Below are 24,961 nucleotides of genomic sequence, written 5' to 3'. Positions count from 1 at the left end.
CGCCGGAGCCGGCGTTAATGCAAGTCAATGGGAAAAAGGCCGGATCCGGCGTTCAGTCAAAGTGTTCAGGATTTTTGGCCGGAGGTAAAAATAAAAACATGCTACGGTTTTCTGAAAAGACTGATCAGTCAAAAAGACTGAACTGAAGATATCCTGATGCATCCTGAACGGATTACTCTCCATTCAGAATGCATTAGGATAAAACTGATCAGTTCTTTTCCGGATATGAGCCCCTAGGACGGAACTCAGCGCCGGAAAAGAAAAGCGCTAGTGTGAAAGTACCCTTAGTCCAAGGGCAGGCATACCAGATGACAGCATCCTAGCCTGGCATTAGCCTTATGGACCTCAGGTTGGACTAATCAGCATAGAAGCTGTCATATTACCAAAGAGGGGGAAACTGTACCAAACGTCATATTCACTTTTTATTCTAGATAAATACCTTTACTTGTGGGGTACCCCTCTCTGCCCCCCCCCCCCACCCCCCGATGCTGCCACCCTGACTGTTTTTAAAAATATTGCTCCTACGCCCCGCTGCGCCCTTCTGAAGTTTTCACGCTCAGTATGTTAATACTGAGCATTGGTACAGGGAGGAGGAGATGCTAGGGTTTCTCAATGGGCGTCTCCTTCTTCCTGAGTGTAGCATGGTCCAATCACAGCGGAGAGCGGCACAGCCAGGGAGAAGGTGAGCTTTTTTTTTCTCCCTGGCTATGATGCTCTCCGCTGTGATTGGATCGCGGCACAGCCAGGGAGAAGGAGACGCCCACTGAGAAACCCTGGCGTCTCCTCCTCCCTGTACCGATGCTCAGTATTAGCATACTGAGCAGGAAAAATACAGGAGGGCACAGCAGGGAGCAGGAGCGATATTTTAAAAAAGACAGGCAGGGTGGCAGCATCAGCAGGGGGTATTTATCTAGAATAAAAAAAAAAACATGAAAGGTCCTCTTTAATATCCTAACAGCAATGGGAAAGCAAAGAAGAAGTGCTGGGTCCACTTTTCTCAAATTTGAGCATGCTGGCATCAACCAGGAGGAAGGCAATTTTTATCATCAATTCTCAACTGGGAATTCCTTTTGTTTCACAATTACTCCATCTGGATGATTCACCAAGATGCCACCATCTAAACCCTCAAATGTCCCCAATACGTCTCAATATAGTTGTAAGTCATCGCAGTAATTTACTTAAGCTGCGGTTTTGCCACTTGATATGACTCTTATTTTATTTGGTGCCCATTCTAATCTTCAAGGATTTTTCTACCTGCCTCACCTGGCTTTCCATCACTCCTCCAGCACTCACCAGAAATCTGCATTGACACTTTGGTCCAATTCTCCTCTAGAACCAGAGCTACAATGCTCACAAATCATGACCGGCCCTTTACAAGTGTCAAAGACACAGCTGCCGCTTTTAGTCGCAGGTTGAAAACTCAAAAAACCAAATTTGGTTCCCTTTCTAAACAAGCCACAAACCTCAATCTACACTTAACTTCCAAAATGTGAAATTTATGAGGAGAGAAAGCAATAAAACGGTTACAATCTGGCGTTTGGTCCCTGTCTGTCGGCTCCCAGCTGCCCCTTTTCTTGCAGAATGTGGCTGCCCTGAGTTTATTAAAGGTTTTACCACTTCTCACTTCTGCTTTCTGCTAAATGGCGGGGATAAAACATCTAACTGCCTGGAGAGTTGTCTGTGTCACAGCATGTACATCTGTCTGCCGCATTCTGAGATATAGGGACATCATCTGAAGAGGCTTCTACTGCATGGTGAGAAAATGGCCTCAATCTGCTATTTTTCCACTGACTGCTGTTGTGTAATAAAACTGTGCAGCCCCTTTTTTCCTGGGTCATAAGCATTATCGTCACAATGGAGATGCCAGGAACCTTGCATTTATACATACTGGTATAAGGACTGGTGCAAATGAAAATTATTATTATCCATGGCAACCAATCAGATAGCATCTGGTAGGAGGTCCTACAACTTCACAGTCCATCTCTACACAGAGACCATATAAGCTTTTCATGTTCTGATGGACCAGGGCCCTTAGTTTTTCTTTGAGGCCTCATGGTTACTTGTTGCACCCCTGATTTTACCTATTCTGAACAACCTGGCATTTTGAGTCCCTTTTCTTGCCCCCAATATTCGCTGACAAAAAAAAAACCAATGCATTAAGAAGGAGTTGTTGGAAATAAATTACATTTTATGCGTGTACATAATGGTAATATATAAGTGATTACAATATTAGAGCAAAACGATACGTTTATTATGGGAAAACTGTGCAATTGAAGGGAGGCTCTAGCACCCTGTTGGGCCACTTCTAGCCTGCATACAAGATAAGATATGGTTGGGTATGGAGGCATACAGGTTCCATATGGTATTCTGTGGCACATTTGCCCACAGATGTTGCAACTGACACTGTAGATCCTGTACACTCATAAGTTGCAGAAGCTGGCACCACAGCTGGTTCCATAAATGCTTGATTGGAGATAAATCCAACGACCGGGCAGGCTTAGGAGGTTTTCCAATCTAACAAAGACATTCCTGAGGAAACCTTGCTGTGTGGGTGAGCATTATCCTGATGAAAAATACCAGTTGGAAGCCCTGCCATGAGAGGTAACACATATAGCTGCAGGATGTTAGTATCCCTCGTATCACTGTGATATGCAATGTCATATGTGATATGATATGCAGATCATCACACCAGCAGTTGGGGCAATATGGGACTCCACAGCATAGGTAGGACTGAAGCACTCATCATGAGGCCACCAGTCTTGAATCCGGCCGCTGTCGGATCCCAAACAGAACCTTGATTTGTCACTAAAGATGATATGTTTCCAGTCCATAGCAGTCCAAGTTTCTCCTCAACGACACCACTGCAAACAAGGGCAATGGTGGCTGGCTGCCAGTGGAAGGACATGTAATAGGTGCCATCACACCAAATTTCCTTCTGCTGAGCTCCTGGAAATTGTCCAGGCAGAGACAGAAATATGTAATGATGGTGCCACCAGTGTCAGAATGGTGGACAACGAATCTGTGGGAGCTGCCTGTGCTTGTCAGTGGATCAAACAGTGCTGTTTATGGTGGTCTATCGGAGACGTCTGGTGACTGTTCTCCATGTGTGCATGCCCTCATGTAACCACTGCACCCAATACCTCCAAGCAGATCGGTCAGAACAGCCTAGTTGGCGAGCAGTTCATCAAAATGACCATCCTGCTTCTTTCAGGGAAATCATTGGGATATCCCAGTCTAATCAGATCACACATGTAATAATTTTCGATATAACTGCATGCAGAGTTTTGCAGCAATCCAACATTTCTATCTGGGTGGATATTTTATATTTTTTGTCAATGAGTGTAAAGTAAACATGTACTCGGGGCATATCTTGAAGCTCTGGATGTCCCAACAAATGTACATCATTTATAGTTCTGGTTTGCTCATATAGGGCAGAGGGAACTTTTGATCCCATGCCTCTATACATACTCACCAGGATATTCATGCATTATACAGTATATATGTAATATATTTACTGTTCTTTACCTAGCACCAATATATTCTATACTATAGAACGAACATTGCCTCTTCTTACCCTCTTGCTCACAAGGCAATTTCCTCATAAGGGCTCGTTCACACAGTGGGTTTTACTGCAGAATTTTGGTGCGGACAGAAGAAGGGACAGGTGAATGCGAGGCAGAGAGAATGCAGCTGCCAGCGGGTGGACCACATCTAAATTCTGCTGTAAAACCCGCCCTAACGCACTCTAGGATAGTCGATTGGCTGTATTTTTGTAGTATAGTTGGAAACACAAACGAGCACAAAAAGAAAATACAAAAACTCTATGCAGAGGCTCCTCTGGTTGGGTTCCAACTTATTATTATCTAAAGTATAATGGCTTTATGTCCCATTGGTGCATTAATGGGACATATTAGTAAATGTTTTGGATTATCGGATTCTCACAGAGAAGAGCCTACAGGATAACAGCCAAAAATAACATGATGACATCACATTTGGTGCTGTCACTTTGTTTTCAATTAGAGGAGTCTCATAATTGGTTTCCTCTGCTCAGTATTCTGCTTCTAGTCTTGGAAAATTCCAGATTATATGTATTGGAAAGAATTTGTGCTCTACTGAATTAATAGAATTTTACCAGCAGGATGTAGACGTTCTTCTCAGTATGTAAATGGCAGCCCAATGACCTATTTGCAGCAGGGAGGAAGTACTAGGAAATTGAGAAGGTAGTAAACACATGGCATTACCACCTTATGTAGGCAAATCAGATAAATTGGTGCTTCATGTGTTTCTGGGAACAAAGCTGAAGATGACGGTTTAATGATTTCACGTCAGACTGTATGAGAGCTGATTAGTAAGTTTGGGTAATTGAGGACCTGCCTAGAAGACTAAGACAGCCAGACACCCAGACTTCCACTTATCCAGCTTGGTGCCAGTACTGGGGGGTTAAACAAGGTGTGCAGACAAGGAATTATGCCCTCCATTACATGCGTCTCTAGCATGTACCGCTGTGTATTCTCACCGGCACGCAGACACTTTCAAAGGCCCAATAGATTGTGTCAGTCTTCCACTTTAAACCTCAGAAGCATTACTTCTGATTATTTAGCTTTTAAGTGTCTGCTCTGCGCTTCGTTCTGGGGGAGATGAGATCCAGGAATCAGAAATCAATGCTAATATAATCAGGAAACTGTGGAAGATGCTTCCTCGTGTTACTGAGGCTCCGACATCAGACCATTATATATCACCAGGCCTAGAGGACGGAGAGGGGGAAGAAATAGGAGACCATATAGCTGCTGTCAGGACGGGTGGGAATACAGTTACAGTTATGTTTATCGTGATGTAGCAGAGCTGAATTGTGATCATTGGAGTAGCACCATATTTCATAAGGAACCAATATATAGAAGGGATGCATGCAGGTCCATGCAAAACTATGGATAACATTTCTTGATATCAAATCACAAACTTAATTCTGTGTTTTCCTTACATTATGAGAAGAAATATTATATATATATATATATATATATATATTTATTAAATAAAGTGCTACAATCTATCCATACCTAAGGTGCACCATGAAGCTTCTGTGTCCTCATATAAAAACTATTAGGTCCCTTACCTTACCCTATGTGCAATTTCAATACCGGTGTCTTCTTATGGGGCAGAGGAGCGTATGGGCCCCTCCGGGGCTGGGTGTACCGGCTGCCTTTACATTCTCTGCACTTATATATCTGGTATTTACATAGCACATACGGTACATACTAACCTAGATATGTCAGGGTTTGCAATCTGTGTGACCTTTCTAGCTGTCAGGAAACTCCTAGTATGTGCTAACAACCACAGGGAGTGGGGAAAAGATTGCCCTTAATGTTCTAAGCATTTAAAGGGCCACCATGTAATACAACATTTCCTCACATCTGATTGACAGAGGCTTTTGAAACCCTCATTTTCAAAAGTGGTTGTCTTATAGGGCGTGCTCCCTTAAGACAACTTATTCCTTAACCACAGGATGTGTTTCTGACTGTTTGAATGGAAAGGCAGACACAACATTAGAATAGCTTTATCTGCAGATGGAGTCAGGTGCTCCAATATATTCGCGATTGCACTAATCGGCAGTGATTAGAATATTTTTTGGCACTACGTGCAACTTCACATTTTATCAGGTCTGACTACAGATTACTGATTGGTGCACTAAGTATTGTTGTGAACTTGACATTGCTTCCTTCTCATTGGCCCACAAGCAAGAAGCAGAGAGGAATCAAGTACAGGCCGGACCTAGGGCTGCAAGACTGGGGGGAGGCCTGGCATGACAGAGGCCTGGAGGGAGTGGAGCTGTTAGGGAGTTAAGGGGTTAAGTGGTAGGTTTTAGGTGGGCGTTCCATTAGGGGAGGGGGTAAGGTTTTAAAAGGGGTGGGAGGAGCGGGAAGAGGGGCCATTTTGCAGGGAACGGCCAAATGTGCAGCAGCCGCATGATGGAAAAAAATGCTGCATATTCGATATATAACGAATACTTAGCACTATATTCTAAATATTCGTGAATTCTCGAAGTGGCGATATTAGCGCTAAAAATTAGCTTTTCGAATATTCGCGCTAAACACTATTCAGGGTCAACAGGCAGGTCAGTTTGGTGCCCCCACATGGCAGCATTGCTTCCTGTAGATGAGACACTGGCGATGCTTGGCTAAAAGCGGCAGTGCACCAAAGTATGGCACTGACCTTCAATGGCAACAGTTTGGAAGCTTTTTAGGAAATTAATTGCAACTTGATTCCGATCTTTTGCCTCGTATTCTCGCATTATATGGCGACAAATGAAAGTTCTGTTCCTTGTAGGGAGAGACCGCCAGGTGTTATATCTTCAGAGGTGGAACTGCAACTAAGAAATACATTTATTCTGTAGATAATCTTTCAGGGACTGTACACCTTGCTGGGAGCCAGTAAACCATCACCGGCTTGTTACCCGCTCAGAAGAGAGTAATATGTATTGTCGCTCAGCAATTGTGCTGCTACAATTCACCCCCTCTCTGTCTGACAGTGTTTATCTAAAATACTTTCCCTGCTGAGCGTTCTGGTTTCAGCAAACCATGTCTTATTGGGCGACCTTTTCATTCCCAGTGAGAAGGGCTGAGCTCGTCAGATAAAAGCAACGAGGCAGAGAACAGGAGAAACGCAAGTTCCGAAAATCGGAGCATGATTGAAAACAAGATGTGTTAAATCAATGCTCTTTATCGCCTGCCTGTTTTCTGGCAATTGCTGCTCTCAGCTCATTCAGAGCACAAACGAGATGATAAAAGTAGTGTCAGAGAGCTCGCTGGGGTACGAGGGACGCAATCCTGTTTATCACACAAGCTCCATGCATCTCCACTCCTGTCCCTGATAACCGCCGTTGTCACAACTCCCAGACAGAATCGTGATGTACAATTACAAGAGGAAATGTGACTGCGGAGAGGAATTTGACTGAGCAGACAGAGTCAACGGCAAAGAGATTGGATGGATAGATATGAGATAGAAAGATATAGATAGATATGAGATAGATAGATAGATAGATAGATAGATAGATAGATAGATAGGAGATAAATATATATGAGATAGATAGATAGGAGATAAATATATATGAGATAGATAGATAGATGACATAATAATCAAAATTATTACAGTGCAATGAAAAAAAAAACTTGTTGAACCTCTTCCCAACATGTGCCATACATGTTCCCGACATGCGGCATAATAGTGCGGTGCGCTGATCGGGTGGGCTTCAGACACTGCAATCGGTAATAACTCAGGTGCCGGCGGATTAACACCCTTATATGCGGCGGTCAGCGGGAAGGAGGGAGCTCCCTCTCACCCAATTGTCTCCCTGAGCTGCAATCACAGGGTGCTGATGGTTGCTATAGCAGCCCAAGGCCTTACAAATGTCTCGGGGCCTGCCACCTATGGAAGTATATGAGGCAAAGCCCGCAGACTGGGTCTCATAGATGAACTGTCAGTATAAAACAGTTCAATGCAGTACAAAACAAAAGCTCAAAGGCTGAAGTTCCATAGTGGGACAAAAAAAATGGGTTTTATAAAAAATGTACAAACAAATGAATAAAAGTTTCAAGTAAAAAAAAAACTGTTTCTCACCATCAAGCCATTTACAAGAAAAAAAATAGACATACAGTTGCAAGAAAAAGTATGTGAACCCTTTAGAATGATATGGATTTCTGCTCAAATTGGCTCCAAAATGTGATCTGATCTTTATCTAAGTCACAACAATAGACAATCACAGTCTGCTTAAACTAATAACACACAAAGAATTAAATGTTACCATGTTTTTATTGAACACACAATGTAAACATTCACAGTGCAGGTTGAAAAAGTATGTGAACCCTTGGATTTAATAACTAGTTAAACCTCCTTTTGCAGCAATAACTTCAACCAAACATTTCCTGTAGTTGCAGATCAGACGTGCACAACGGTCAGGAGTAATTCTTGACTATTCCTCTTTACAGAACTGTTTCAGTTCAGCAATATTCTTGGGATGTCTGGTGTGAATCACTTTCTTGAGGTCATTCCACAGCATCTCAATCGGGTTGAGGTCAGGACTCTGACTGGGCCACTCCTGAAGGCGTATTTTCTTCTGTTTAAGACATTCTGTTGTTGATTTACTTCTATGCTTTGGGTCGTTGTCCTGTTGCAACATCCATCTTCTGTTGAGCTTTAGCTGATGGACAGATGGCCTTAAGTTCTCCTGCAAAATGTCTTGATAAACTTTGAAATTCATTTTTACTTTGATGATAGCAATCCGTCCAGGCCCTGATGCAGCAAAACAGTCCCAAACCATGATGCCCCCACCACCATACTTCACAGTTGGGATGAGATTTTGATGTTGGTGTGCTGTGCCTCTTTTTCTCCACACATAGTGTTGTGTGTTTCTTCCAAACAACTCAACTTTAGTTTCATCTGTCCACAGAATATTTTGCCAGTACTGCTGTGGAACATCCAGGTGCTCTTGTGCAAACTGTAAACGTTTTTTTTGGACAGCAGTGGCTTCCTCTGTGGTATCCTCCCTTGAAATCCATTCTTGCTTAGTGTTTTACGTATCGTAGATTCGCTAACAGGGATGTTAGCATATGCCAGAGACTTTTGTAAGTCTTTAGCTGACACTCTAGGATTCTTCTTCACCTCATTGAGCAGTCTGCGCTGTGCTCTTGCAGTCATCTTTACAGGATGGCCACTCCTTGGGAGAGTAGCAGCAGTGCTGAACTTTCTCCATTTATAGACAATTTGTCTTACCGTGGACTGATGAACAGCAAGGCTTTTTGAGATACTTTTATAACCCTTTCCAGCTTTATGCAAGTCAACAATTCTTAATCGTAGGTCTTCTGAGAGGTCTTTTGTGCAAGGCATCATTCACATCAGCTTCTTGTGAAAAGCAAACCCAGAACTAGTAAGTGTTTTTTATAGGGCAGGGCAGCTTAACCAACACCTCCAATCTGATCTCATTGATTGGACTCCAGTTGGCTGACACCTCACTCCAATTAGCTCTTGGAGATGTCATTAGTCTAGGGGTTCACATACTTTTTCCACCTGCACTGTGAATGTTTACATGGTTCAATAAAAACATGGTAACATTTAATTATTTGTGTGTTATTAGTTTAAGCAGACTGTGATTGTCTAGTGTTGTGACTTAAATGAAGATCAGATCACATTTTATGACCAATTTGTGCAAAAATCCATATAATTCCAAAGGGTTCACATACTTTTTCTTGTAACTGTATTAGGTTTTGCTGCATCTATTATGACCAACTCTATAAAAATGTCACATGATCTACCCGGTCATGTGAGCGCCAAAAAACTTTGACAGAACAGCCATTTTTTGGTCACCTTGCCTCACAAAAAGTATAATATTGAGCGATCAAATAGTACTATGTCCCCCAAAATGATACCAGTGAAAACTTCAACTAATCCTGCAAAAGATGAGTTCTCACAAAAACATGATTTTTATTTCAAAAAGGCTTATTGTGTAAAACTGAAAAAAGTATATATAGACATATAGGTATTGCTATGTCCGTAATGACCTGCCCTACAAAAATATCACATGATCTACCCCAACAGGTGAATGCAGTAAAAAAAAATGTAAAAATTGTGCCACAACAGCCATTTTTGGTCACCTCTCCTCACAAATAGCATAATATCAAGTGATCAAAAAGTCTTATCTATGTAAATTGTCTCATCTCGAAAAAACAGGCCCTCACACCATCACCAGAAGATTTGAAAAACAGGACTCTCAGGAAAGTGACACAAGAACATGATTTTTTTCTTTTCAAAAATGCTTATATAAAACTCAACATAAAAATAGACATTTGTGGTATCGTTGCTTTTGTAACGACCTCCTCTATTAAAATAACACATTATCTGTTCTGTCAGTGGAATGCAGTAAATAATATATATAAATTATTTCAAAATGGCCATTTCTGCCTCCCAAAATCATAATATCAAGCGATCAATGTCATATGTACATATGTACTCCAAGATGGTACTAATGAAAATGTCACCTCATCCCGGAAAAAACAAGCTCTCACACAAGAAAATAGACACGAAAACTTGTTTGTTTTTTATAATTTGTTTAAAAAAAAACTATATAAATTGGTATCCCTGTAATCATACTGACCAGCAGAATAAAGACAATATGTCATTTTTCCCACACAGTGTAAGCCACAATAACAAAACTTAAAAATAAATTGTAGAGTTGCTACCTTTTCTTTACCCTGCTTAATGCTAAATAAAAAGTGATAAAAAAATAGAGCTAATGATAATGCCAACTCATCACGCAAAAAACAAGCCCTCACATAGCTCCATCGAGAGAAAAATGAAAAAAAAAGTATGGTTGTCAGAAAATGGGTGCACAACCAACCCCAGAGGTTGCTCAAAAGTACCTGTAAACTAATCCATTCAAATCTGTGCTGCAAAAGGAATTTTACTGCCCTGTAGAACCCACCTAGCAATTGAAATTGTGTGGTGTATCTCAGATGGCACATACTGGGCACAGCATATTGAGCACTGAAATGCCATATCTGTGGAAAACTTGCAATTTTTATTTTGTTCAGTCCCCTGCTCATTAATTTTTTTTAAAAAATGTGTGGTGTCAAAATGCTCACTCCAACCCTTCGTAAATAACTTGAGGCATGTAGTTTTCAAAATGGGGTTGTTTTTAGGGCGTTTCAATGTAGAGATTCTTCAAAGTCTCTTTAAATGTGACATAGTGCCCCAAAAACTAATTCTAGCAAAATTTTCCCTTCAAAAGCCAGATGGCGTTTCTTCCCTTCTGGGCCCTGTCGTGTGCCCATATATCTGTTTACGACCACATACGGGTGTTTCTGTAAACCGCAGAAGCAGTAATAAATATTGAGGTTTGTTTGCTGTTATCCCTTGCTGCCTTACATGAAAATATTAATTAAAATTGAAAATCTGCAAAAAAAAAGTGAAATTTCACCAACATTTTCCTTTAACTCTTGTGGAACATCTAAAGGGTTAACAATGTTTGTAAAATCAGTTTTGTATAATTTGAGGGGTGTCATTTCTAAAATACGGTACTTTATGGTTAATTTCCATTATGTAAGCCACACAGAGTGACTTCATAACTGAAGTGTTGGAAATTTTCTTGAAAAACAAAAAAATTGCTTCGAAAATTTTAAGCCTTTTAAAGTTCTAAAAAACAAATTGAAGTTTAAAAAATGATGCCAACATAAAGTAGACATATGGTGAATGTTCTATAACTATTTTATGAGGTATCCCTATCCATTTGGATCAGTAAAAGCATTCAAAAGTTATTATCATGTAAAGTGACATGTCAGATCAGCAAAATTTGGCCATATCAGGAAGCTGAAAAATGGCTGTGTCATGAATTGGTTAAAAATAAATGCTGAAAATGTATTAGTGTATATGCACTCACCCCCTTTGCTATGAGACAAAAAGAGGTCTGGTCCAACCAATTAACTTCCAAAAGAATCTAATATAGTTAAAAAAGGTCCCCCTGTGTGCGACCATATTGTCACATGATCTGTCACATGATGTGAATATGAATACACCTGTTCTGAAAGGGCCTGCATCTACAATACTATTAAGCAAGCAACATGAAGAACAAATAGCTCTCTAGACAAGTTAGAGCTAAAGTTGTGTAGAAGTATAGATCAAGGCTGGGTTATACAAAAAATATATATCCCGATCTTTGAACATGCCACAGAGCAACGGCATTATACGAAAATGGAATGAACATGACACAACTTCAAATCTGACATGAGAAGGCCACCCAACAAAACTCACAGATAAGAGCATAAATCAAAGATGGATTCATCAAAGATGCCAATGATAATACTGAAGGAGCTCCAAAGATCCACAGCAGAGATTAATCTATCCATAGGACCACTATAAACTGCATACTTCACAGAGTGGGACTTTATGGAAGAGTGGCCAGAAAAAAAGAGCATTGCTTAAAGAAGAGCATATAAAACATATTTGGAGATCGGCAATCAGTATGTGGCAGACTCCCCAGACACATGGAACACATGGTCAGATGAGACTAAAATTAAACTTTTGGCCATTTTGGGAAATCCCATGTTTGGCATAAACCCAACACTTCCCATCACCCCAAAAACACCATTCCAGCAATAAAGCTTGGTGGTGGCATCACTGTGCTGTGGGGATGCTTTTCATAAGACAGGGACTGGAAAACTGGTCAGGATTGAAGAAAATATGGGTGGCAGTAAATCCTGGACAGTTCTTGAAGAAACCTCTTTCAGTCTTCTAGAGATTTGAGACGGAGACGGATGTTCACCTTCCAGTATGTCAATGACCCTAAACATACTGCTAAAGCTACACTGGGGAAAGGGGGTTCTTGGAATGGCCTAGTCAAAGCGCAGACCTCAATCTAACTGAGAATCTGTGATATGACAGAAGAAACCAATGCAGCCCATCTAACAAGAAGGAGTTCAATCAATTTTGCCTAGAAAAATGGGCAAAAATCCCAGTGTCTAGATCTGCTAAACTAATTGAAATATATCCTAAGAGACATACATCCGTAATTGCAGCAAATATGGCTCCACAAAGTATTAACTTTCAAGGGCTGAATACTTATGCATATTAAAGTCCTATGGTTTTTTTTTGTGTCACAGTAAAACAATATTTTACCACTTCAAAATGGTAGGGGTGTTGTGTAAGTCAAAGGGTGTAATATAGCTAGATATATAGATTGATTGATTGATTGATGATAGACAGATAGATAGATAGATAGATAGATAGATAGACAGATAAATAGATAGGAGATGATGTTTATTCACACATGATGCCAAAAACAAAACCTCACTTTTGCAGTGTTGGTGTTACTTCAAACCCAATGGCAAGTTAATATAACAAAAGTCACCTTGGTGGCAGTTCTGCCTCAGAAAGTTCAAATACAGGCTTTAGACGGCCTGTTCCCCTGACACCCGGGTCTCCACTCTCCAGCCCAGCACAGGCCTCAGATCCCAGCACACAGACCTCTTGAGCTCCACTATCAGATGGAGGTAATCCTCTCCACCTGGCAGTGCTGGCTGGTTTTATGCCTGGCAAAACCCGGCCTTGAACGTGGGGGGGTAGTCACCCACCCAGCACTTTGACTACTCCCAGTAAGAGCCGTACCGGATCAGCTATTACAGCCATGCTAAGTACCAAGGTGTTAAACAGCAACTGCTGCTGACACATAAAAACCGGCTCTTACTCCACCTAGGCCAGGAACCTCGGTTACACGTACCTATCATCCACAATGATTCCTTGTACCTTCTTACAATATATAGATATGAAATAGATAGATATAAAATAGATAGATAGCTATATAGATATGAGATAGATAAATAGATAGATAGAAAGATAGATAGATAAATAGTGCCAGCAGTAGCTAAAATCAAATCCCACTATAAGTGGAAAACTATTGCTCAATTCCCAGCACAGTGAGAACATTAACAGATAGATACACTCCCTATTCTCAGATTACTGCGCTGTCGCATTTTATGACACAGAAGAGGTCCCAAATGATTGTTCATTGATCTCTCTAAAGATTCACGTTTCTCCTGAGCATTCAGCTCACTTATCTCATGGTGTGTACTCAATGTGAATCCTGAAACTTAACAGCAAAACTTTCTTCTTGTGTAGGGAAGGGGGAGGCCTTACTGTTATTCTGTTAAAATTGGCTTAAAGTAAAAATGTCTCCCCCTCCCCATCATTTTCCAGTTATGAAATGGCAACATAATCATCAACTGATGGGTTCAGGATTTTTTTCTTTATATTACTTTTGTACAGTAATTTTTGAAGGAACTTAATGGCTCCAAAATATGGTTGTTTTCTCTGAATCCCCAAAGTGGCTTTAGGAGCAATCAATGGGAGAAATACAAAGCGTATTTTGTCTAAAATACAATTAACTATTGCAGAATCTGAGATAAAAAACATTCTAAACACTTTGGTATTTCTTACCGTGGCTTCAAGTACTTCAGGATCCAAATTTACTTGTTTTACGCCCTTTTCACAGGGGAGTTCCACATTGAAAATCACCCTTCCCTTTTAACATTTATATAATGCAAAGAAAGGCCTGTTCCTGTTGGCCCTGTCTCTTTTTTAATGGCCGCAGTCATTGAACCCTCTCCATGGGCACCTACCTAAATAAGTATGAGGGTCATGCTACCCTTTACTCCTTGGTGTGAATCCACCCCAAAAAGCAGCACTCCTTTATGGAAGTATTATGGAAAGAAAACATTTACAGATATATGCAATCATATACGTGCCATAGAGGGAGATAATGCGATGGGTATGGGGACCTTGCAGACAAGGGGGGACATTTACTAAGCTTGTTGCACCAGAATTATGGAGTAAAATGCGCCAAAAAGAATGACGTTTTCATTTGCGCCAATTATATCAACTGTTTTCTCCAGAATTTTCACCATAAAGAATGCGTCATGCCAGAAATTAGTTATAAATGTCAAAGTGGGCGGGGCTATCAAACTGGCGCATATTACACCTCATTTATCATCCTCCTATCAGCAGAAATGGCTCAAATTGTTGTGGACAATTAAGCCAGCTTATATTGGCGGTGTTTCGTGTAAAAAGTCCCATTTATGGCATAAAGATGCGACTTTTAGTCAAAAAGTCGCATTTATGAAAAGAAAAAACAACCTGTCGTGGGAACAAGTGATAGGTAAGTATTAAAACAGGATGATATAAATGAGCTAAACAACAGCGTTTTGTCCTTAAATTGACATTCAACAAAAACAAAACAATAACAAAAACGTCCCGAGTCTGAGACAAAAGTCACAATTTATCACTGAAAGTGTCGCAAATATGCTTCAAAAGTCGCAAATATGTTTCAAAATTTTGGTTGAAAAAAGTCGCATTTTACTGCTATTGGTGTCGCAAATTGAGAGAAATTGGCGGATAATAAATTTTATATTTAAAAAGTCACTAATAATCCCTTTTTACTTTTAAGAGTACTTGTGATATATAAGGTGAAACAAATCACCAGTTTTGATTTTTAATGTTAGGTTTTTTTGGCGCAAATTATGCCATTATTGATAAAGGTCCCCTAAGCCCTGGGTAGTTTCATCACCTTTGCAGTCAGGTCTCAGGGAGGTGTACAGGATCTCCAATAGAAATGTATTATTAGGGGCAAGGCAGTGGGACTTGACCAGTGGGTCATTCAGATGGTATGGAGGGGAAAGAAATACCAGTTACCTTTAAGGAACATACTTAGAACAAATTCTACGCTTCACATGTAGACACAATGATATTACTAGCTCCTACCAAAAACAAGGTTGTAAATACCCGTTTGGCTCACACAAAATCAACCTACTCTTCTTTCGGCCAATTATAGATCGGCGCCGATATGTGATTCTGTAGTAAATGTATTACAACTATTATATGTAAAAAAATAAAAAAGTTTTGCCAAGTTTTCAGTACTTATCTTGATGGGTGCGCATTCACAGAAGTAATTATTGGCTTTTTACTCACCTATGTGAAGTATTGTATTCTGTAAATGGATTTGTGGCCACTTTACCAGACACATTTTTTTTTATATATATTCCTCGCTTCCATTCTCTCTTTTTTTTTTTTTTTCTTATTTAACTCTTTTTTTTTTCTTTTTACATATGAAAGTATGAGCTGTCAATCAGACGACTTTAAGGATTATTTCTTTCGCAGAAATGATTGATCGCCATTTAGATTTTCAAGTTGACAAGTTAAAGGATTTTATTGGTGTAATTACGCTCTTGCACTCAGTCTCTTTCAATTTAAATGTCCTTTTTAAAAAATGCGGAGAATTCTCTACCTGTCGGTGGAGACGGGGCAGTGAGATTAGGGAGGGATATTACAACGCCTTCCATTACCGCAGGGTCAATTAGAATCTCACACAATTTCACTAATAATCCCTTTTTACTTTCAAGAGTACTGAATTCATTGAAGCTCTTGTGTTTTTTTAATAGATGGACAAATGCGGGGAGGGAAAGAGACAGGGAAAGTGTGCCAATCCCCAGAATCATGTTTAATAGTAGATGAGTTAAATGATCTCTATCAGCTGTCAGTGACACAGATCCTCTTCATGCCAACAGAGGCGGCAATACCTCCTACGTTCCCATTGTCCTGAAGAGACACTGCTTTATCCTCCTGAAAGGGAGATCACAGTATTACAGAGTATGGTCTTTACTTCTTAAAGGGAACTTACATATTGGTTATCACATGACTTTATTGTGGCTACTATGGTTCTGCCATTGCCTTGAATCCAGTCTAATACAGATCAAAGGGAGTAGAGGGCAGGGGCTATGCATTTCTGTAAAGCCTGGGTGACATGGTGACCAAAGGAAACTTCACCAGTGCCTGAGGTCAGAAACATATAGATATGTTCAGAGGTTACCGTTTTTTTTGAGTGGATGCTGGATACAAAATCTGCAATAATTTACAGTACAATACATCTGGATGGGATTTTATCTACATGTAGCGGAATAAATCAATGGGGAAATAAGATGGATTTTCTAGGCAAAGGGTGAAATCCATAGCAAAAGCAGCAAGCAAACAGCACAAATTTGATTTTTATTCACCATTAAATTCATAAAAAAATTCAAATTTGAAATTCATTTAAATAAATAAATGAGCATCATGTACTCAGCCCACCGCTTCCGTTCCTGGCTGTGTTCCACTTCCTACTCACATCTCATGGAGAATGGTGCTCAGCCTGTCACTGGTGGAGGTGGGTCATTGATTGGCTGAACAGCATTTCCATCCATTTCCTGTTGTGTCAAGACAGGAGCAGGAAGTAGAGTACAGTAGGGACTCGGGCAACATTGGAACGGCAGTGGCGTGGGAGAGGTGAGTATAATTTAGTTTCTTTTTTTAACAATTTGATGGCCATTCGATAGGGGGAATACATTGGCCCATGTAAAAGGCTCGCTAATCACCCAACAAGCTCACTCATTTGTTGACAGATCTTTTAAACCAGAATAAAAATTATTTTGTCAGCAGCACAATTCCCTACATAAACAGGAATGATCTGCCGCCAATAAGAAACAAACTATCCAATCATTCTTCCAGATGTTCATTTGGGCAGTTATCTACCCTTGTGAAGGTCCTTTAACAAGGGTCGATCAATGTAAATATAGAATGTATAGAGATTCATAGAAATTACAACAATTTGCTTGTTTCTTTCAGCTCTAAATGAACCAACCATTGACTATGGCTTCCAGAGGTTGCAAAAAGTGATACCCAGGCATCCGGGAGACCCAGAAAGGCTTCCTAAGGTAACAGAGAAAATTACATATGTGCACAGCTATAATGCTGCAAGCGGTTGATTGGGAGGGGGGGGCGCTAAATGTCTTTTGAGATCCACAGTTATGGCTCACATAAGGTGAGATTCATCTCCCTGTCCACATTTTGTGGCATAAAAAAATCGCAAACACCACGTTACATAGTAACATAGTTTGTAAGGCCAAAAAAAGAGATCCATCCAGTTCAGCCTGTTCTCCTGCAAGTTAGAGTCCTTATCAGAAATAAGGGTCTGGCTATGACATTACTTAATTCTCCTAGGATAAGGGGGTGTATGCCATCCGGTCCTGGCGATTTTTCTATTTTAATCTTTTTAAGACGCCGCTGTACTTCTTCCTTGGTCAGACAGGGCACTTTTAATGGGGAATTTACTTTTGGCATTATCCTCATAGAATACAGTGGAGAAAAAATATTTAATAGATTCACTTTCTCCTTATCACTCTCTACAACTTCTCCCTCATCACTCTGTAAAGGGCGAACACTGGTTTAAACTTTTTATCATTTATATAATTGAAGAACATTGTATGGTTAGTTTTACTCTCTCTGGCAATAAATCTATTAAATAAATGTATTTGTCTTTTACATATTCTAGTTTTTCCCTTATATTTTTTCAATGCTTGCGTACCTTCCAGTTTTGATGATGTAAATGCTTTCTTTTTGTCATTTATTGCTTTCTTTACATTTCTATTTATTCACATGTATTAGTTTATTGTTTTTTTCTTGTTCTATACCCTTTTATTCCTATAAGGTATGTACCTCTGACAATGAGAGTTTAGGATTGGTCACTATTTCCCAGTATGTATTAACATTTAGCCCTCTGGCTACTAGTTGCCATTTTTCCTTTTGCCATCAGTATATTTAAACTTAACTTTTAATTTAATATCCAAGTAAAAGGGAAAGGGATTTAAAGAATTTGAGCAACTAGTGCAACCCACTATCTAACTAGCTATAGATTGGTGTGGTGGTGTGCACTGCCACTTTTTACCTTCTTTGCTATGTCTTTACAGATTGTATTAGTTTCGTTGTGCGACTGCTCACTTAAAATCAAATACGCATTCACACTCTGCCCCCAACATGTTTTGCAAGATCCCCCGCATTTTCAGGTGTATGGACAGTGAGCTAAGATCTGGCGAAATATTTTGGGGGCAGAGTGTGAATACGTATTTGATTTTAAGTGAGCAGTCGCACAACAAAACTAATACAATCTGTAAAGACAAAGCAGAGAAGAACGTGAAGAGTGTCAGTGCACACCACAACAATCTACAGCTAGATAGGTACAATGGTTAGATAATTGGCGCAAGTTTCTCAAAATATTTTACTTGTATATTGAAATAAAAGTTGAGTTTTGTCATAAATTAGGCTCATCGTCCAGCAGCACTCTCAAAGACCAGTGTAAGATGATAACTCTCCCTCATAGTGCTTCACTGAATCCATTAGCTTGTCAGGCAAGGGTATGAGTAGCCAGGAAGCATTACAGGCCTGTAAACCACATTATGGACACCATAAGTACAGTATATAGCAGTGCTTTTCACAGACATTATCATTGCTTTCTGTCTCTAATGGGGCTCACAATCTAAGTTGACTATCAATATGTCTTTGGTGTGGGAGGATACCCACACGAACATGGGGAGAACATACAAACTCCATGCAGATGTTGTCCTTGGTCAGACTTGTTAACCACTGAGCCACAGTGCTGCTCCATAGCTGTCCTGCTCCCTCGCTAGTTTGATATTATACTGTAGCAGTCAAGGAAGGGTGCTGCTTGAGGCAACCTTCTAACCTTATCTCATGGAGGGTGCACACTTGCTTATTGCCATGCTAAAGAACAATGCAGATTTAAGCTCTATTAGTGGCCTTTGTTGCAGATGGGGTCCACTGGGCACTATTTGTTACTGTTATTTGATGGCTTCATAACTTCCATTAAAGGGGTTGACCATTTTATGGTTATTGTTGACTAATGTGTTTGTAAGACAATTATATGGCACTTACTAACATAGCCTTTAATGAAATTCTGCACCATCTTCTATAATTCATTAGGTATGCCCCTTGTTTACAAAGTCTTTTGAGCTGTCCACACAGAGGTCCTGTCCATAAAATGGCTGCTGGTGGAGGGTCATGTGACTAGAAAGATCACCTCCATGTGATGCCCCCTCCATTCAAATACATTGCACCTGTGATTTGCACTTGTTCTGTTGGGAGTTTTGTGCAGATGCAGTGTGTTTGAATGGAAGAGACATCACATGTGGGTGACTTGTCTGATCACATGACTCTCCATTAGCAACCATTTTATGGACTGGACCTCTGTGTGGACAGCGTAAAAAAACTTTGTAAACAAGGAAGAGTACCTAAAAACATAGAAAATGGTGCAGAATTTCAAAAAAGACTATATTAATAAATGCCATATAATCCTCTCACAGACACATTGGTCAACCAGAAAGTGGCCAACCCCTTTAAGTTTCTTGTACGGCACCTATATAACGGAGGGGGTTGCACCTATCAAAGTGGTTCTCCAGGATTAAAAAAACATGACTTTTTTTCTTCTTAAAACAGGGCTACACCTTTCTATAGGTTGTATCTGATATTGCAGCTCTGTTAAGGGCTCATGCACACGACCGTATTTTCTTTCCGTGTCCGGAATGTATGCGGAACCATTCATTTCAATGGGTCGGCAAAAAAACTGAAGTTACTCCGTGTGCATTCCGTTTCCGTATGTCCGTACGTCTGTTCGGCAAAAAAATAGAACATGTCCTATTATTGTCCGTATTATGGACAAGGATAGGACTGTTCTATTAGGCGCCAGCTGTTCCATTCCACGAAATATGGAATGCACATGGACGGCATCCGTATTTTTTGCATATCTGTGTTTTGCAGACCGCAAAGTACATACAGTCGTGTGCATGAGCCCTTAAAGAAAGACTGTAACTTTTAACTAGACCATGATGGAAATGTAAGCATAAACCACTGCTTCAACCCCCCCAGAAGAAACCACGGCCTATATTCTTGTTTCGGAAATTTGGGCCTGGACACCAGCAGAGAGTCTTGGCAGCCCACACAACATTAGAAACATATTTTTTGACATGTCCAAGCAAAGGACTCCCTTAATCCAGTAAATGAAAGTATCATTAGCAGCAGTTTGAAGGAAGGTAACCTTACATCATTTCCCAGTTCCTACACTCTCGCTGCCAGTAATAACATTTCTCCTCTCTGTAGACTCCCCACACACACTCAGTGTCACTACATCACCTCTCCTCCTGTTTCCACAATGCAGGCATATACAGCATACAGGGTCCTTCCTTCAGCTGCTGAATATATGTTCAACCCTCCATCATATATAGCTATACCCCACTCTCCTTCCTTCACTGTGGAAACAAATCTTTGGTCAGTCTGAGTGCACCAGTGATTGAATGCATTAAGGTCTTTAGAGAGCGCTTTATGAATTATACATCATAATACAATTACATGCCATTACAGCCGGGGATTAGGACAAGCTGACAGGGTCTTGGAATGTAAAGATTTGGTTTGGCCTCAGAAGATGAGCCTTCACAGTTAGGATTGACAGGATGAAGGGGTAGGGAGAAGTACTACATATCCATAGTGTGGGAGGTAAGGAGTTGAGCGCTATATAAATAAGGGAACATAGTTACAGCAATTATAGATAAATGAAAACAGATATCAAATTAGATCCCACAATCATTTGGGCTGCAAGCCGTCATCATGTGTACATTATGGTTTATGGGGGACATTCTATGGCTGGCACTTGAAAAATAGGCATGCTTAAGTTGTTATTATAGGGGTATTACCATCATTTAAACGCTATAGTATGGACACCCTTATGAGCAATGTTTTATCATTGCATTGTACTCATTTTAGGCTAAAAAATACTTTAATACATTTTTTAGCAGTTTTTCCTCTACATCGTTAACTTTCAGTACATCTGCAAACTTCTGCTACACCCTTCTCAGACAGCTGGATCTGTATCCCCCATCTCTGAACTCCTGACAGCTCCTAGACATTTGAAGGCTATGTACACCTCTGGGGGCATTTTTTTTATTATTGCATTGTACTTATTTTGAGCTAAAAAAATGTTTTTTAAATTGGTCTCTATAAAAAAATATGGCATCCTTTTGTCTGTACAGAGCTCTAGTAGCACCCTCTGGATTTTTTGTATTTTATGTCAGACCAGGAGCAGACAGACTCCTTATCTCTGCTCTTATAAACACTCATTATAGCTCAGTTCTTATCTTACTGATAAGAATGTGGCTTAAATAAGTGTTTATGACCTCTCAGTAGTTTAGAGATAAGGTATGTAGATTTATGTAGTATCTGGATCTTGGACATCCTATGTAAGATGTTTTCATCATCTTGTTTAATTGCTGAGGGTACCACTTTTGAGACCTGTCTGCAGAACACTAACCCCCCTCTTTCCCCAAAAAACTCCATCTACAATGAATTGAGTAGTGGCTGCACATATGCGCCATAACCCTTTAATTTCTATGGAAGTTCCAAAAACAGACATTGATGGCATATCCTGTCTAAGATGGAAAAAGCCCTTTAACCCTGGAATCAGACTATTTTCCTGGTAGAGAAAATAAAGTGAAGAAAAGCAACTAGCTATATCTCAGCTTCCTGGACCTTGAAGAACGTTATTAAAAGTTTTTGTGAGATTTTAATATCGGTGGGGGTCCGACACCCGGAACTCCCGCCAATCAGCTGTTTGAGAAGGCCCCGTACTTACTAAGCACAGCACCGTACATTGTATAGCGGCTGTGCTTGGTATCGCTCTCAGCTCCATTCACTTCTATGGGGCTGAGCTGTGCTTAGGCCACGTGACCAATAAACGTGCTGTCACTGGCCTAGGAAAAGCTGAGAGAAGGCCACAACGCTACTGTGAGCTGCCTTCCTGAACAGCTGATCAGCATGTGTCGGACCAACACCGATCAGATACTGATGACCTATCCAGAGGATAGGTCATCAGTATTAAAACTACTACTACTCCTGAATTTCCAGGTTATGAATGGAGTCAGGTTTTAACTGTTTATACCCTTGTTCCTGACTACTCCGTTGTTCGTATTCCAGGTGTATCTCCGGTCAATGCAGGGTTAAGAGTTTTGTTCTGTAATGTGCACTGGGGCGTGCTCCCACATACGTGTGTGATTCTATGCACACACACGGGAGCAGGCCTCCGCTGGAGAGAATTCTTGCTGAGATTCTGTCCCATCGGCTCACTGGTGCAGTAACAGCACAATTGTTCAGAATTTATTCCCGTCACCATATGGTCCGCTCATTACCATACACTCAGCGTCCATATGGAGGCCTGGGATGTGAACTCTGCTCAGTGGAACTGCCAGATGAGCATCTCTGTTTGTGTCATCTGCCATATTTATGTTGTTATGGCAACGCAACATCAATAAAACGGAGACGTTGGCATTTCTCGCTCGCTCGGTATCCTGCCTTAACTCTTTGTTTGGGCAAAAGCATTTTGGTTAATTGTATTAAATCATTCCCCTGGATGACAGGAGCTGTGTCATTTCATTAGTTGTGATGCATTGGCACAACCTTAAAGAAACAAAACGGATTAGGCTACTTTCACACTATCATAGGATCTCAAAACGCTTCAGTTTTGTCCCTATTAACAGTCAATGGGGACAAAACTGAACTGAACAGAACGGAATGCTCCAAAATGCATTCCGTTCCGTTTGGTTGCTTCCCCATCGTGGGCAGAAAAAACGCTGCAAGCAGGATCTGTCCTAACACACAATATAAGTCAATGGGGACAGATCCATTTTCTCTGACACAATAGAATATGGATCCGTCCCCGATTGACTTTCAATGGAGTTCATGACGTCATGGCTATAAAAGACATAATACAACCGGATTCATTTATGACGTATGCATGTGCTTGTAATATTGCAACAGAAGCGTTATTGCTGAAGGATCTGCAAAAAAACTCTAGTGTGAAAGTAGCCTTAGTGAGGTATGAGCACTAATATGAGGTGACAGAGAGCAGCCAATCAGAGCTCTGCTTACATGCAGCAAGAGGTATTAATGTGATAAAAGATACAATTAGATTGGCTGCTATGAGTTACAACCATGGGAAATGGCCTATTTGTGTTGTTTTATATACGGGGCCTACTGTATTTAGTGTGCAGTAAACCCTAGCTTATTCACGGTCACGACGGCTTCCAGTCACTGTCTACTCAGCACGCCAAAACATAGGATCCTATTTTTTGCACATTGCCCTACTTCTCTCTGTGTCCAACCCTGTACAAATCCTGTATAGCTCTGGTATTATTCTGACCTTTTCGAATATTTTATTTAGGTATTTTCCATTCAGAGAAAATGTACAATATTTTCCAATTCTAAGTATCCACCAGACTATTTTAAGGTGCTTTTAGAGGAGGCTCTCTACAGTAGATAACCCCATTAAATATCATATTATCCTATTGACTCCCAGCTAGCATAGAGAGGACGCCCCGCAGAGCCTGCACATGCCATCGCTCTGCAACCCATGGAGAAAGGTGGCCCATGTCTGATTGTCCCATCCCTTTGTGATTCCGTAGTGAAGAATCGAGCAGGACCTCCAGAGAAACTGCCAGCCTGGCTTGTGGTAGGGGTGAGGAGGGGAAAACAAAAACCTTGCACTATAATTCAGGCCCATTCTGGTGGGTGAGAAAGACCACACTACTTAAATCCATAAGTTGAAATGCGATTCCTCATGCCTTTACATTTAAACTTTTTTGGCTCTAATTTTGCAATGCATATTTTTTATTTAAAAAATGTGGCAATTCTGAAAATCAAAACAACACCCCATGACAAAAAAACTCATATAGATTTTCCATAAAGATGTACTGTATTCAGAGGCGTATTTCCCCCATTGAATTGAAATGCAAAAAATGTCTTCGTAAAATCTGTAACACGGCATGCTGCAAATATAAAAAAATAAATAAATATGCAAATCTTTTCTAAATGACATTCATATATTTTTTCAATACCATCAGCTCTGATTTCAACATGGAATCGGCAGTGATTGGCATCAGTGGCTTTTTGTTAGCAGTTACCTTTAATATGCTTCTCACCTGTGAACAGGGGAAATAAATCTGCAGCTGTGACACCTGCTGGTGAGAAGTAGGTACTACACTTAAGGTGTTACTATACAGTTTATAAATACTTTATCTACTGTGTATAGAAGAGCTGTGGAGTATATAGCTCATATGCACCGCCAACAACAAATACAAAATACTAGATCATAAGCCGCGCAATATCAGCTGGGAAAAATCTGAGGATACAAGCCACAGCATTCTTCCTGTGTGCACAGGGCGCTTGTGAATTACGGTACTGATTCAAACACCAAGAAAATGAATAGCCCCCTCATCAAGATCCTTAAATATAAATCATTTTCACCTCCCTGGCCCTCATGATCTGATACAGCTCGGTCTCAATGGGACGGGAATGTTTGCAGTCTCAGTTCATCAGCTCACATTAGCCTCATGCTGAATATTTAAATACAGAACAATTTAACCGCGCCGCAGAGAGAGGCAACAGCCTCGGTGAGAGCTCAACTCATCGCAATTTGGTAAATCAGCCATTTAGTTTCTGGCGCGTCTTCTTCCTGCCTGCCAGGAATTTGTTTGCCCAGCAAAGGGAAATGGGCAGATGC

At 40.5% G+C, this 24,961-nt stretch overlaps 1 protein-coding gene across 4 annotated transcripts in view; it reads left to right on the top strand.

The window, feature by feature from the left end:
• The window catches only part of EBF1 (EBF transcription factor 1), a 333,883-nt gene that overhangs the window by 279,695 nt on the left and 29,227 nt on the right, over positions 1-24,961 (top strand). For all 4 annotated transcript variants that reach the window (XM_044281258.1, XM_044281256.1, XM_044281257.1 and 1 more), the window contains exon 11: positions 17,191-17,279. In XM_044281258.1, the coding sequence (XP_044137193.1) occupies positions 17,191-17,279 (89 nt within the window). The remainder of the gene's footprint in view (positions 1-17,190; positions 17,280-24,961) is intronic.

This window comes from Bufo gargarizans, chromosome 2 (assembly GCF_014858855.1).
Source record: "Bufo gargarizans isolate SCDJY-AF-19 chromosome 2, ASM1485885v1, whole genome shotgun sequence".
NCBI lineage: Eukaryota > Metazoa > Chordata > Amphibia > Anura > Bufonidae > Bufo > Bufo gargarizans.
The sequence above is the reverse complement of the archived record's forward strand: the minus strand, read 5'-3'. Positions and strand labels throughout refer to the sequence as shown.